The 15,338-nt window shown below is 35.5% G+C and overlaps 2 protein-coding genes across 3 annotated transcripts; one reads left to right on the plus strand and one right to left on the minus strand.

Moving 5' to 3' along the window:
* Positions 1–3,534: 3,534 nt before the first annotated feature.
* On the plus strand, positions 3,535–4,286 carry LOC111982911 (uncharacterized mitochondrial protein AtMg00810-like). The gene is made up of 2 exons (XM_024014533.1): positions 3,535–3,562; positions 3,859–4,286. Exons 1-2 carry the CDS (start codon positions 3,535–3,537, stop codon positions 4,284–4,286), a joined length of 456 nt encoding a protein of 151 aa, XP_023870301.1.
* Positions 4,287–5,182: 896 nt separating this feature from the next.
* On the minus strand, positions 5,183–12,300 carry LOC111982924 (uncharacterized). 2 transcript variants are annotated; one of them, XM_065768825.1, is made up of 10 exons: positions 11,961–12,300; positions 10,799–10,875; positions 10,284–10,415; positions 10,117–10,190; positions 9,920–10,025; positions 8,584–8,652; positions 8,073–8,137; positions 7,879–7,977; positions 5,823–5,922; positions 5,183–5,726 (listed from the first exon to the last, which is right to left on the minus strand). In XM_065768825.1, the coding sequence occupies exons 1-10, from the start codon at positions 12,130–12,132 to the stop codon at positions 5,664–5,666; spliced, it is 957 nt and encodes a 318-aa protein (XP_065624897.1). In that variant the 5' UTR covers positions 12,133–12,300; the 3' UTR covers positions 5,183–5,663. The 2 variants fall into 2 exon arrangements, with proteins under 2 accessions (XP_065624897.1, XP_023870315.2); XM_024014547.2 differs by having other exon boundaries at positions 10,799–10,881; positions 11,961–12,299.
* Between the last annotated feature and the right edge of the window lie 3,038 nt (positions 12,301–15,338).

A 15,338-nucleotide genomic window follows, 5' to 3' on the forward strand; every position in this document is an offset into this window, starting at 1 on the left:
GAAATTCAGTTTTTCAGAAAGTTCTTCTTCTTCTTTTCTCTGCAAAACCTCCATACTCTGGTTTTCTTAATATGGTATTAGAGTTGAAGCTCCAACAATGGCTTCTGATCCTAACACTACTACTCTTCCACGAGCAAAATCATCCACTTAAAATACCTTGAATTCTTCCATGGCAGATGAATCAGCCAACAATCAATACTTTCTCCCTGTTGCAGAGAATTCAGGGATCATTCTCTCTTCACAACCTTTGATAGGTCTAGAGAATTATGCTGCTCGGACCAGATTTGTGTTCTTGGCCTTTAATGCTAGGAACAAATTTGTGTTTGTCAATGGAGCAATTTCCAAACCAGAGGTTACTTTGCCTCTATATAATTCTTGGTGCAAATGCAATACCATGGTTCTTTCATGGTTAGTCAATTCTCTTAGCAAGGACATTCAAGCAAGTGTGAGGTATATCAACACTGCTCAAGATTTATGGTTCGATCTACGAGATCGTTTCTCTTAAGGAAGTTCACCAAGGCTCTATGAGTTGTAGAAGGAGATTTCTCATCTTACTCAAGGTTAATTATCAGTGAGTTCCTACTTCACTAGATTCAAAACTCTCTAGGATGAATATACGAAATTATCAATCGTATGCTTCTTGCACCTATGTTTGCACTTGTGTTTTTGATAAGACACAAATTGAGATTCAACAGAAAGCGCATGTTTTTCATTTTTTTGATGGGATTGAATGATAGTTATGATCACATCATTGGCCAAATTTTAATTGCTGAGCCCCTTCCTTCAATCAACAAGGTTTGCTCTTTGATTTTACAAGAAGAGAAACGCAAAAACATAGGTCATGGAATCAATGTTATGGTTGAACCTATTGCCTTGTATGCCACTAATGGTAGTAACCCTAATTTTAGGCCTACTCAGAATCAAGGCTATAATGGAGGAAAAAAGGGGAATTCTAAGAAAGAGAGGCCAGTTTGCAGCTACTGTGGCTTAACTAGACACTGAGCAGACAAGCACTATAAACTTCATGGATATCCCCTGGGTTATAAACCAAAATAGAATGCTTCTATGGCAAATCAAGTTTTTGGTGTTTTTCATTCAGGAAATTCAAATGGCTCAGATGGTTCTTTTGGTCAAGCACAGCATTGCTTCATCATTGGAAGCAATGCCTATGGTGCTTCACAATCAGGTGTTAATGCTTCTGGTATGCAACCTGATGCAATGGTCTTTCCTTCACAAAATTTTCCTCCACAGTTTTAGGCATACTCATCACAACCACTTTAGTGTCCTATTTCACAATCTCAATGTGAACAATTGCTATCATATCTGTCAATTCTTAAGGATAATGCTGGTGCAAGTTCTGGAACACCACATGCTCATTAAACTACACCTGTGATGACAGCAGCTGTTGATACTTCTTCATCCAACAACTTTGTCAATAATTTCTTAGGTAGTCCCTTTTGGATTCCTCCCAATATGTCTCACTCCATTTTCTCTACTCATTTAGTAGATAGAAAAGCCTATGAATCCAGTGATTGGATCATAGACACATGAGCCACTGACCACATGGTTTATTCAGTGACTCAATTAACCACAATTACTTATGTTGTTCAAACTTATGTATCCTTGCCTAATGGGGAGCAAGCCATGGTTACACACGTAGGGATAGTTAGGATTTCATCCACATTAACTCTTACTGATGTGCTTTGTGTGCCATCATTTAGTTTCAATTTGATTTCTAATAGTCAACATACAAAAGCATATTTTTTTTGTTTAATTTTTCTTAGCAAATGCTATTTTATCTAGGACTTGTCTCATTGGAGCATGATTGGTCTAGGTAGAGAAAGCAAAGGCCTATATCTGCTGCAAAATTTTCCACAACATGCATCCTTTTCAACTCTTGCTGCTCCACATTCATCTTCAATTTCCTCAGATTTGTGGCATACACATTTGGTCATCCTTCCTTTTCAAAGATGCTTTTGTTGAATAAATCTGTACCTTTTGTTTTGGAAAATAAGTCACAATGTTGTGATATTTGTCATTTTGCTAAGCAAAAGAAGCTTACCTTTCCTGTAAGTGAGCATGTTTCTGTTTCACCTTTTGAACTTGTACATTGTGACTTGTGAGAACCTTTCTTTACTACAACTAATGAAGGATACATATATTTCTTAACTATTGTTGATGATTTTTCTAGATGTACTTGGGTGTTTTTGCTTAAAAACAAATTTGAAACTGAATTCTTAATTCCTCAATTTGCTACTATGGTGGAAACACAATTTGAAAAGAAAATTAAATGCATTAGATGTGACAATGAGACTGAGTTTTACTTACAAAATTTCTTTAAGAGCAAAGGCATTTTGCATAAATTGGCCTGTGTTAACACACCACAGCCAAATGCCATTGTTGAAATGAAGTATCAACATATTCTTAATGTTGCTAGAGCTTTGATGTTTCAGTCTAAGATTCCTTTGTCATATTGGGGTGATTGTGTTTTGACTACAGTGTACTTAATCAATAGGACACCTTCTAAAATTCTGCATAACAAAACCCCTTTTGAAATGCTTTTCAATAAGCCTCCTTCTTTTGCTCACTTGAGATGTTTTGGTTGTCTTTGTTTCATTTCTACTTTGCCTCATAATAGACACATATTTGCATCTAGAGCTAGAAGATGTGTTTTCTTAGGCTATCCCCATGGTATCAAAGGTTACAAAGTTTTGGACCTTGACTCTAATTCTATACACATCTCTAAGTATATAGTTTCTATGAGAATATATATCATTTTGCTCAAAATTCTTCTTCTTTACCTTCTCACATTGTTGATTTTGTTTTTTCTCATTCTAATTCTATTGGTGAACCTGCTCCATTTCCATCTACATCTTCTTATGAACCCCCCACTTCTACTTTACATACCACTCCATATGTACCTCACCAACCTAATTTAGCTGATGTTGTTCCTACTTCACCTAATGTTCTTTCTTCTCCTTCTTCTGATACTTCTTGTTCCATTGATCTTCCTCCTTCCACTTCCACTGATATTGATCCTATTCCCACATCCTCTTCACCTGTTGTTCCTAGAAGGCAACCAAACCTCACCATCCACTTGCATATCTCACAGCTTACTCTTGTAAGGCAGTGGTTTCCAAACCTTCACCAGGGTACCTTATGATATTTCAGATCATCTCAATTATGAGAATCTTGGTAGTAGTTTTCACTCTTTTGTCATGTCTGTTATTGCTACACCTGCAGAACCTACACCTGCAGAACCTACTCATTTTTATCAAGTAGTGAAATCTGCAAAGTGGAGAGCAGCAATGGATAAGGAGATTGCTGCTTTAAAGCAGAATAACACATGAACACTCATTCCTTTACCCTTTGGGAAGGTTCCTATTGGATACAAATGGGTGTATAGGATAAGTACAACCCTAATGGGACCATTGAAAGGCACAAGGCTTGTCTTGTTGCTAAGGGGTACACACAAAAGGAAAGGCTGGATTATTTTGAAACCTTTTGCCCTATAGCTAAATTTGTTTTGTTCGAATGGTATTAGTCTTGGCTGCTGTGAAAGGTTGGTTTTTACATCAATTGGATGTAAACAATGCCTTTTTACATGGTGATTTGGCTAAGGAAGTATACATGTCTTTACCACTTGTTTTCATAGCAATGGGGAGAACTTGATGTGCAAATTGAACAAGAGCTTATATGGATTGAAGCAAGCTTCTTGGCAATGGTTTGAGAAGTTTTCCACAACCATCTTGAGCTTGGGTTTTGTGCAATCAAAGACTGATTATTCCATTTTCACACATTCACAAGGATCTTCATTTACCATCTTATTAGTGTATGTGGATAACATTTTTTTGACAGGCAACAATCCAAATTGTGTGAAGGAATTGAAACAAGTTTTTGACAAAAAGTTTGGCAATAAGGACCTTGGATCATTGAGGTATTTTCTTGGTTTTAAAGTGGCAAGGACTGATAAAGGAATTAGCCTAAACCAAAGGAAATATGCATTAGAAATACTTAAAGATACTGGCTATTTGGGCTGCAAACCTAGCAAGCTACCTATGGAACATAATTTGAGACTATCAAAGTATAAAGGTGCTCCTCTAGCAGACCCAAGTCAGTATAAAAGACTTGTGGGAAGATTGATGTATTTGACACTGACCAGGCCAAACATCACTTATGTTGTACATAGGCTGAGCCAATTTCTTGCTCAACCAATGGAACCTCACATGTTGGCAGTGAACAAGGTGCTTCAATACATTAAGGCCTCACTTGGTAAAGGTCTTTAATTCTCTAGCAGTTCAGATTTGCAAATAAAATCATATTGTGATGCAAATTGGGTTGGTTGCCCAGATACTAGGACGTCCTTAACTAGCTATAGTGTGTTCATTGGAGATTCGTAGAGGTTGAATATAGAGCCATGGCAACAATGGCTTGTGAAATCACTTGGGTTCTACAATTGCTTAAGGATTTAAGAGTCTGACATCCTAAACCATCTATGGTCTTTCATGATAATTAGGCTGCATTGCATATGGCAGCTAACCCTGTATTCCACGAAAGAACAAAGCATATTGAAGTTGATTGTCACATGGTGAGAGAGAAAATTCAAGAAGGGAAAATCAAAACTTTTCATGTGGCTAGTAATTCACAAGTTCCTGACATTTTTACTAAGACATTGGGCATTTCAGCTTTTACTAGGTTGGCAAGCAGACTTGGTCTTGTAGACATCTTTGTTCCTAAAAGGGTTAAGTTCAATTCACAACTTCAAGTCATTGAACAATCAGTTTAGGACTTGAGGTGGAGCGTTAAGACAGAGTCAAGGAAACAGAGCAATGGTAGAAAGACAAAAGAGAAACAACATCGTTTAGAGGAAGTAAAGGATGAAAACGGAGTCGTTTAATTTAAAGAGTCAAGTCTATTGTGAGTGGGCCACATGGCTTAAGGTTATTGGTTATTGAAAGTTTGTTATTTCTATAGCTGAATTCTGTTAGAATCAATAGGTTTTCCTGCGCTAGTTTAGGATATTTTGAATTGATTCATCTTGTAGTATAAATAGTGAATTGCTTTGAATTTTTCAGATAGATCATTTGTGAATAAGAAAATCAGTTTTCCAGAAAGTTCTTCTTTTCTCTGCAAGAACTCCATACTTTGGTTTTCTTAATATTGTAGGAACTTAAGTACTTGATTTTCTAGAAAATTTGCTTTTCTCTAAATTTTATAGGTCATCTAATGTAATTTGATCTCTCTTCGATATATATGTTGACATCCAACGGTTATTCCTGACCAACCCGTGAACTTTCCCTGCCCTTTTAGTGCTAGGAGGTCTCCATTATCTTTCCCACCCGATTGCAACCATAGTTCATTGTACCAAGTACCATCTTTATGAGGCAAGGATGTCTTCTTCTTCTTCTTCTTCTTCTTTTTTTTTTTTGGAAAAAAATATATTATTATGATAGTCAATATTAACAAATACAATTTGTTTTCATTATCCCTCAGCCTTCCCCCACCATAGGTTGACATTGAAGCTAGCAAATAGTGTTTAAACTTGATGCAGCTTCTGGTTTAGACCGCTCTTAAGGATCAGAATTCCCAGTTTGGGGGCGGATAACAAGTCACTTGTATGGAAACAACCAGTTCCATGAATGAACTGAGAATATTACTTCATGCTATAGATATCGAATGAGTTCGACTTCAAATTTTCCCTTCCGTGTAGACCTTATTTCTCCTATCTGAATCAAAGTAAATTATAAGATCCAAAACACCAGCCTATATACTTAAAAAGCCATTCCGTTGGCCAGTGGTTTCATTTGAATTTAACTACTCACCTTTAATCTTCCTCTTCCACTAACGGAGACAACATCACCAGTCTTGAGTGTAGTGTTGTTTTTAGAAACAGGAATCCAATTGATACGCAGCTCCCCTTTACTACACACAGATTGAGAACTTTCAAATGCATATACTTCTATCCTTATATAAGGCTAGAAGCTACTGTGTTTCAGTAAAAAAAATAAAAAGGGGCCAAACAGATTGCTACAAATCTAAGGTGGACGACAGAAAATTAATTTCCTTGAACAGGATCATATCCAGCTACTATAAAAAATATTAGGCTTGAAAAATGGATAATTCATATTATACTAGGAGATATTGCTATTTAAGAAGCATGGCTGCAGATTCAGGTTAGGGTGTAGGTGCAGTGACTCGGCAATTTTTGAAAAAGTAGGGTGTGAGTGCGGCGGGATACCTTTATTAATAAATTATTAAAAATATTTTTATCCATATTTTCTACATATACATAAACACATTTTTTCGTATAATGGTAAACATATACCAATTTAAGAGCAATAGTAAAGTATAGATAATAAAGTCTTTATAAATCCATATCATAATTTAATATATTAATCTTTTTTTAAGAATAAAAATATGTTAATCCTTAACTAGATATATTAGCCCTCATAATAATAATAATAATAATAATAATAATAATAATAATATACTACCTACAACCATTTAAAACAAAAAACAAAATAAAAATAAAAGAAAGGTAAAAAACAGAAACCCATTAAATTCTTTATTAAAAAAAAAAATTGAAAAACAAAAGTTATTAGCCACGTGGTTGGTATGTGGGGAAACAATAAAACCCACTAGGCACTAGTCTTTCTAAGAAATTAAAAAGAGAGAAAACAAAGAAGATGAAAACACTTAGGCTCAGAAGCTTTGTAGAACACAAAGACGAAGAAGAAGATAAAATGCAATGCAGAAGAAAGAGACGATGAAGAGGGTGGTTTGATACCGGCCCGGTATGATTTTTCCGGCCGAAGCAGATGACCACCGCATGCCACATCAGGTGCAGGTGCGGTGGCCCTAAAGTTGCACCCATGCTTCAGTAGGAAATAATATTTGCTAGTTGTCATAGTGAGCATAATTCTGGAAGGGAAAGAGATTGAAAACCAGTTTGGGGGATATTAAAAGAGTGGGAAGCATAAAGAAAATTATTAATAAATCTTTTCAACATATAAAGCCCATAAAAATATCTGTGCATGAAAGCCTCAATCAGAACCACAAGAAGACAGTCATAATTTTAATGTCTATATAAGTGGAAATTTTTTTATAAATTGAAATTCTTAAGACAAGTGGCTGATTCTGACAATGAAAATGTGCTGATGCATTGATGCTACTCCCTTCATACATGCCATTCACATATGAACAACATTTAACATGTCATAAGCTTCCAATTGACTTAATAGATGCATTGAAAATGAAGATCATCTTAAGACTGAAATGATCAGTAACCATGTGAAAACACCCAATTTGAGTAGAATCTAACACAGACTAACCAAAAAGATGGAAATCATGGGGGGCAATAGTTGCATAAAAGATAAGGGAAGGCTGGCAGGATGATTCAGTGATGTGAAAGAATAGACAACCATAAGACATGTCACCAAAATGATTGATTATGCTACAACACTCTGAGAACAGACCTAACTGTGTATGATTTAGCAAAATATATGGCCCAATAAAGATAAAGTGAAAAAAAAGAAAAAAAAAAAAAGAAAGAAAAAAAAAAAAAGCAAATTCAAGAAGACAACCCGAACTAGAAAAAAAAAAAAAAAAAAAAAAAAGAAAGAAAAAAAAAAAAAGCAAATTCAAGAAGACAACCCGAACTAGTTTTAGTAACACTTTGTCAGGTCTGAATCGGTTTAAGCAACATGCCTAAAGGATTTCAGTATATAAGTCAAGTAAAAGATCACAGCCCACTAAGCAGCAAACCAACAATACAAGAATCCCTTAAAAAAAAGTAATATATAAGATGCCAGAAAATGTCAAAACATAGAGATAACAATATATTCAAGTGACAACTTGTATTAATAAAGAAGGTGGTACCTGACCGAGTCAACAAGTTTTGATCGTGAAATCTTAAATCCTGCACTAGCCAGAGCATCAACCCTTAGAGATGCTTCTACAGTTTTAAAAGTTTGGGTCCTGTCAAGAGAAGAAAACTAAGTTTGATTCTATGCTAGAGGAAAATTATTTAGAAACTGAAAAAAAGAAAGGTTATCAAGATAATGACTGGCAACCTAGGTGCTTCATAATCAAGAGAGATCAATGGTATCTTCGTGCAAGAGACTGGAACATTACCAACCTGCAAGAAGAAAAGAAATCACAAACACAAGTAGTATGCAACTAAGTACTTCATTGTTTTCAAGTCCAGTGGCTATAGCCCATTCTATATTCAAATCTTTTGAGGAATGTCACAATATAAAGGTAAAACATAACTTCTAATGCTAGAACTTTTTACTACCACAAAGGTTACATAATTTTTCCATTATTTTGATTCCCTGTATACATTGGTACTGTTACTACAAAAATAATAGAATCAGCGAACAGCAGATCTATATATTTCCAATGTGTTCTATAAATTCCAGAACCAATATATCTAAACTCAGGTGATAAGCATATCAATTCTCATTAAGATGAGTCCTAAAAGATAAAAATAAATAGAAAAAAATAATATTATTTTTCAAATTGGATGTTTGCTGATAATGAAAAAGTAGTCCCAGAAAAGCAGTAGAGATGAAGTAACAGTACCTTGTCTAATGACAATATAATAAAGTCAACAAGTTCTGGAACAATAATTATTTGAGCTCCCTTCTCTCCCTAAGCAGTGAAAATTTAACAAGAAAAAAAGAAAGCAAAGGTCAAACTCCACTCAACAAAGCCCTTTATCCCACTATTGGGAGATGACTAGCTATTATAAAAAGATTAAAAAAAGAAAGAAAAACTAAGACAAGTAGATGTAGTTTTTCTTTTTCCAAAACCAATTGGGTTTTGAATATTGGGGATGATTCTACCGTCCAAGTTGGAAAAGGGAATATGATCAATCAAAAAGAAAGCAAAAGAACAAAAGAAATTGAGTCCCAGCTGAGAGTTATAAAGTGATTTCTGCAGCCAACAAACAACCCATCAACCTTGTATACATCCAGAACAATAAGGAATACAAGTGTCATACAACGAAATGTCCCAATTGAGAGCCATCAAATTATTAATTCCCATCTCAAATGTCTTGTTATTTAGAATACCTAGTAAAAATATATCTCATGTTCAATTTGCAAACTCTCCTACTTTCTAAAAGTGATCAGATCCCTAGAAGCTACAAATGCCACTTAAGACATGACAATTTTCAACTTTTTTTTTCTTATTTCTTTTTTCCTTTTGTAAGTACCTGTGTGCAGCCATGAGACACAGACTTGACATTATATAAACCCTGACATGGCAAACTTTTATAAATCAGTATGGTGAGGACATGTCAGCATATGTATTTATAACCCTTTTATTTTTATCACATTGCCAATGTTATCATAGTTTTCTCTCTCTCTCTCTCTCTCTCTCACACACACACACACACACACACACATACATGTTAGAATTACATCTGTTTCTGGCATAGAAGAAAATTTTTCTCAAACTGTCCACAGCTCATATGATAAGTATAAATTATCAAAGCATGTCAAACATGTCCATCACAACAGGGGCATGGCCATGACTCCTTTAATGTGTCCAAGCTATTTCAGCAGCACAAACATAACTTGAGACTGATTATAAAATTAGTTTTTAAAAGGATTTTTTCTTTTGAAAAGTAAGTATACAAGAGAGTAAGATATAAAAACCATAAAACCCACTATCACTCTCATCCAAATGAAAAGTGATCTCAGAAAGGAATTATAATTAGACTTCTCCATACAAGTGGATTTAGCCTAGCCCCCATTGGTGAAGGGAGGGGGAGGGGAGGGAAGGGGGTTGGAAATGAGCTAAGCCTTCTTCATGGTGCAATGTAGTTGAAATTCAAATAGTGCAGTTCCATACGCAAACCTTCCTAACTAGTAGAAAAGCAAAATAGTATCCCAAATGAAAATTCAAATGATACCTGCAAGATAATATCCCCGAGTTTCTCCCTGGCAATCCCTTTATTAAGAATTGCACCAAGGAAGTCACCATGAGAACAAGGTTGAAACCCAAAGTTTCCTGTGACACTGGAAAAGTATCCATTAAACATAATTTAAGCAAAGGCTTCAATTAACTTACATGGTGGAGAAAAAATGGTGGAGCTACAATATAACTTACCTCAATGCTGCAATTACATCTGGATCACTTGTCAGGACATCTGGATGTCCGATAGAAATCCGGCATCGCTCAGCCTAGAACATTTTATAATTTGAAAGATAACTCAATCTGTAGAAAAGATGAAAAATGTACATATATACATAAAAGTAGAACTAATTCATTTTAACCTGTGGGTAGCCTCCCTGAGCAAGTGCTCTAATGTCAGATAGTTTTTCCAATGCCAGCATTGACTCCTTGAGCACTGGTGGAGTAAGAAAATTTGTGTGAAGAACTTCTCTTCGTGATGATGCTCGTCTAGCCTACAATAAATGCAAAAGAAATGGAGAAATTACATCCATTTCTGCATAATCAAGTTCCATTTGGGCTTTATTTCATGACTGACTCAATCCATTGAATTCTGTATTAATGCAAATTTTTATTTATATATTTTTAACATTATTGTCCTTTCTACAGAAGATAAAATATTAAAAAGGAAAAACAGTTGTATGCTTTTTTTTTTTTTTTTTTTTTACAATTCGATGGTTGGGGGAAAGGGGAATTTTTTTTTTTTTTTTTTTTGACAATTCGATGGTTGGGGGAAAGGGGATTTGAACTCTAGATGTCTCCATTAGAAACACTAGGAGGTGCCAATTGAGCTACAAGGCTCCTGGGATTGTATGATGTATTTATTAAAGGTAAATACCATTTCAAGAATATGTTTCACTTCTTCAGTAGCACTTTTCTCTTCACCCTTTATGGCTTGTGCTAAGTGGCATATTTCTGAAGCTATATCACAGAGCATTAAAAATGTTAAAATAATCATCACATTATTCAGGAAAAAATAACAAACAAACTTATAACCTAAAAACCATTGAACCTAAGAGAACAAAATCAAAAGCTTTTCAAGTACAGAAGTAATAAAGAAAGTTTTGCCTAATTTTATCACCTCGCAAGTATTCAAGCACACAGGTTATCGATGAGGCCTTAGCAACACATCAATCATAAAAATGTTCAAAGGATAAGGTTTGCACTAATTTAATTGTTGTTGAGAAGCTGGGTTTTTTTGCAAACTATAATAAACTTATCGGTCCTTCCAAATATTTGACATGCAATATTCCTTGATATGGATTTATGGATATGCTAGAAACTCTTTGTAAGTTACCCCAGTACATAAAAGTGTATAAGGTTCTTGGTGGTATGCTGGACGAATTTCATCAAAGCAGCTGGTTTTTTATACAAATTTCTGTTGGTAGGTATTGTCCTGAACTAAGGCTGGTGTTACCAGGATTGGCTTTTCTATATAAGCTTGATACTTAAACCTTCGGCTTAGCACATTAAACAATAAATGCACTCCTTGGCAAGCAGAGATGAGTCAAGCTTTTAAACAAGATAGCCCTTGCAGCTTCAAGAATTCAGAAACTACAACATATAACCAGTTGTCACGCTATAGGGTTCATTTTCTCGTTTCAGCTTGAATTTGCTGATTTTGGACCCAAAAAAAAAAAAAAAAAAATCTATAAGTCAGGCTTTTTATCAAACACCATGCTACCATTTTGTCAATTCACCTTGTTCAGTAATACCGTTTTACAATTCATGAGGATAACTAACATACTTAAACTTCAAATGCGTTTCCAACGAAAATACAATAATTATGATTATTCTTACTATTAGCATAAATAGGATTTAAAATACATGGTAACTTAAGACTATGCCTCCAATATTCACATAAATTTAGTGTGCAATGCAATGTACAATAAATTACGTGTTTCAACTATTCAGCCAAATGGGTATTCGAAAATCACATAATTTTACCACAAATCATACTAATAAAGAGTAGCACAGGACAGCAAAGCCACAGTGCGCACCTGAAGAAGTGAGAGGATGAGTGAGAGTAAAAGAGCGGAGGACTTTGTAATGAGAGAGCTTGATGATGATGTTGTTGTTGTTGATACCAAGTCTATGATGAGAGCGAGCAAGAGCTAGAGCACAAGTTGCACGTCCTAGAACCCAAGGTGCTGCGAAGCCAATGGCAGCCATGGCCGATGTTCGCAGAAGAATAAATTGTCACTCCAATTCAATTTACATTCAGTCAGTCAGATCTTGCCACTTCAACACTTTACTGTGGGCCCTTCGTGTTTGGTCGTTGGTAATGGTATCCGATAAAATAGCGATTAACGGAGAAAAGTGATATGCTTGTCATCTCAGTTTAGTAAGAGATTTTTTTTTTTGTTTTATAAACACTAAAAATACGTTTTTCAACAACACTTTTTAAACAATAATTTTTACATTTTTTTAAATAATAATTTTTAAACTCTATAACCAAACGGGCCCTTAGTAACGCGTTTTGCAGATGCATATTTGTGTTTTTTTTTTTTTTTTAAAAGCCAAAAAGTTTGACTTTTCTCATGAACAGTGCATATTGTGCACTGTTCATGACCCACAAATTCACTTTTTCATCAAAAAAGGGTCTGACAGTACAATTCACACATTTAAAAATTATTTTTCTACAGCATTTTTTAGTTTTCAGTTTTCAACTATATCCAAACGGACCTTAAGTTTTGTAAAAATATGTGTGGGTGAAAAAATATATAAAAATACGTGTTCTAATCTTTAAACAACAATTTTCGTTATTTAAACATCATTACCAAACGGAGCCTTATTGTAAAACTAATGTGCTTGCAATATTACTAACGAGTGCCTTTGTGCAAAAGTTGAAAATTTTAATATAACTATTTTTTTTTTCTTCAAAAGTTGGGATGACCTTTTTATGAATACACACTTTGATACAAGTGGCATATTTGTCGATATGTAATTAGATTATATCACTTATACATGGATTTACTATAGGAATTTAGTAACAAATATTCCAACTATTGCTTGCCACGTGTCTAGATTGTTTCAAAGTGTGTAATCCTAGTCTTTTTGTTTTTTAGGAATTAACTAGAATACTTGTTGGATTGAGCAGGATTGAAGAGAGAGAAAAAGACTTTGGGAAAAAAATGACCTCTTGTACTATGTCGGTCTCTAGACTATACCATAGTCTTCCACAATCCATACCATTGCTCCTCGTATTCTCCCTATACTCTTGAAAGATATTCTTGAAGCAAGTAGTTGGCTCAATCTAGTTTTGTGTCCTTTGGGGCAATTTGGTTAACTCAATCCTTATATGTTTTATGCCTTTAAAGGAAGTGAAGCCTTTAGAACGAGGAAGTACACCTGTTATGGGTGTATGCTTCCTCCCCCTCACAGAAGCATACACCCGTAAAATGGTGTATTTTTCCCTTTAGAACCCACTAATTTTGCTAGATCATTAAATCAGCACTTGATGTTGCTGGGTCCATCAAATGGGCTTCACTTGGCCTTTGATATTATGTAGTTTCGAGCTTTATCTTTTAGCGACAAAACCCACTTTGCCTGATTCTGAGCCATTGGAGCTTTGGTAGTGTTTTGGGTTCAAAATACATGAATTTTTCTTTTTTTTGGGTAAATAAAATACATGAAGTTTATTTCGCTAGGCTTGTTGTATTTAGATTCAGAAAAATTAACCTCTAACAATGGGAAATACACTAGTCCTCTAGGGTATTCTTGGTTATTTTTAAGTAGCCAATGCTTAGCCTCATTATTATTATTATTATTATTATTATTTTAAGAAGAAGCTTAATGATGTTGTAGTAGCAAAACAAAGTAAAATTGTTCCTATAAAAAAAAAAAAGTAAAATTGTTATGCCTCTCTTGAAAAAGCATTACAAATGTGTTTGTGGGGAGTGGAATAGTCCCAATCCAGGCTTTAAGCTCAAGAAGTAATTGGGCTACAAAGAACAAACTGGGCCTAGCCTATGTACTAGAAGGAAGGCCTAGGGGGCAATGGGCTATGGAAGAAAGGAAGCTGGACCATCCTAAGTACTATGGAAAAGGAGAGCGACACAGGAAAGCAATTCCCCTGGAAAAGGTAAGAAGCTAACATTAACTGAGGCATGGTGCACAGATGATCCACGTATGGTTTCCAGAAGACGCTTGGAACCATAGGAAACTTCCAAAACAGTCAAGAAGATTGAAGATTTTTACCTCTGCATTAATGAGGGGGTTCTCACCTAACCTCTACTGCATTGAATGCATATGAGACAGCCTGAACAGTACAAACCCCCCCCCCCCCCCCTCCCAAAAAAAAGTAGAGTTTTAGGATAAGAGAGGGAGAAAACTGATAAAGTAAAGGAAAATATCCCTAAGAATTTGGCTGCAACAAGATAGCTATTAGATAAGAACAAGGAATGTAACTATAAAGAGGGGGAGAGGGCAAATGGAAGGGGAGCTTTTTTGGGGAGAAGAATAAGGAGGGAAAGTTAAAAGAGAAACAGAGAGAGAAAAAGTGCGTGTAACCCAGGAACAAGAGAGTTTCCTTTTAACACTTAGCAATAGTAAAATATAGGTGGACAATGAAATCAATTGTTTGAGTTTCCATTGTAGAGTGTTTATTCCCTATAGTACATTTAGTAGTTGCGTGAGACATTATAGTGGTAATCCATGGAGAGCCCCAGGATCAGATTATGTCCGCCCATAATTGGCGCCATTTGTGGGAAAACTTTACTAAGCAAAAGGCCCAGAGTTGATTTGTTGTTATTGTTGTTGTTGTTGTTGTTGTTTTTTTTTTTTTTTTTTTTTTTTTTTTTAAACTATGGTGAATCAGTCTCGAAGTGGTCCCACTTACCTGGAACGACCAAGCGTTTCAGAAGAATCTATCCATTTGGATCAACGTGTGAGATCTGAAGTTTACAAGGAGGCCTAACAACAACCTAGCCTGCCTCTGCAAGAAGACAAGTTTGCTACCAATATAGAAGGTCCGTCCTACTCTAATAGGGAGGGGAAAGTGGAAAGGTTAAGGGAGCAAGTGGCTTTGCTACAGAGGGAGGCGAAGAGGGACAAAGAGTTGCTTTGCCATAAAAACAAGGAGCTTCATCATCGAAGAGGACCAAGTCCAGCTCTTAGTCACTCCAAGGAGATTAGCGCATGGTGGATGATAGGAATAGGAAGAGAGGCAAGAGACCACCCATCCCCATGGGGAACGAAGGTAGGCTCCCTATAAGGAGAGGACAATCTCTCCACCTTATCACAAGAACAGAAGGGAAGAGCAAGATAGGTAGAAGCTTAAAGGGTCAATTCCTTAGCGCTTGATGATCCCTCACTCCTGAGTTCCTACAATGCCACAAGTTTCCAGTGGTGATGCCATGGGTAAGGCTTTGCATCAA

The sequence above is a fragment of the Quercus suber genome, unplaced genomic scaffold (assembly GCF_002906115.3).
Source record: "Quercus suber isolate HL8 unplaced genomic scaffold, Cork oak 2.0 scaffold_27, whole genome shotgun sequence".
Lineage (NCBI taxonomy): Eukaryota > Viridiplantae > Streptophyta > Magnoliopsida > Fagales > Fagaceae > Quercus > Quercus suber.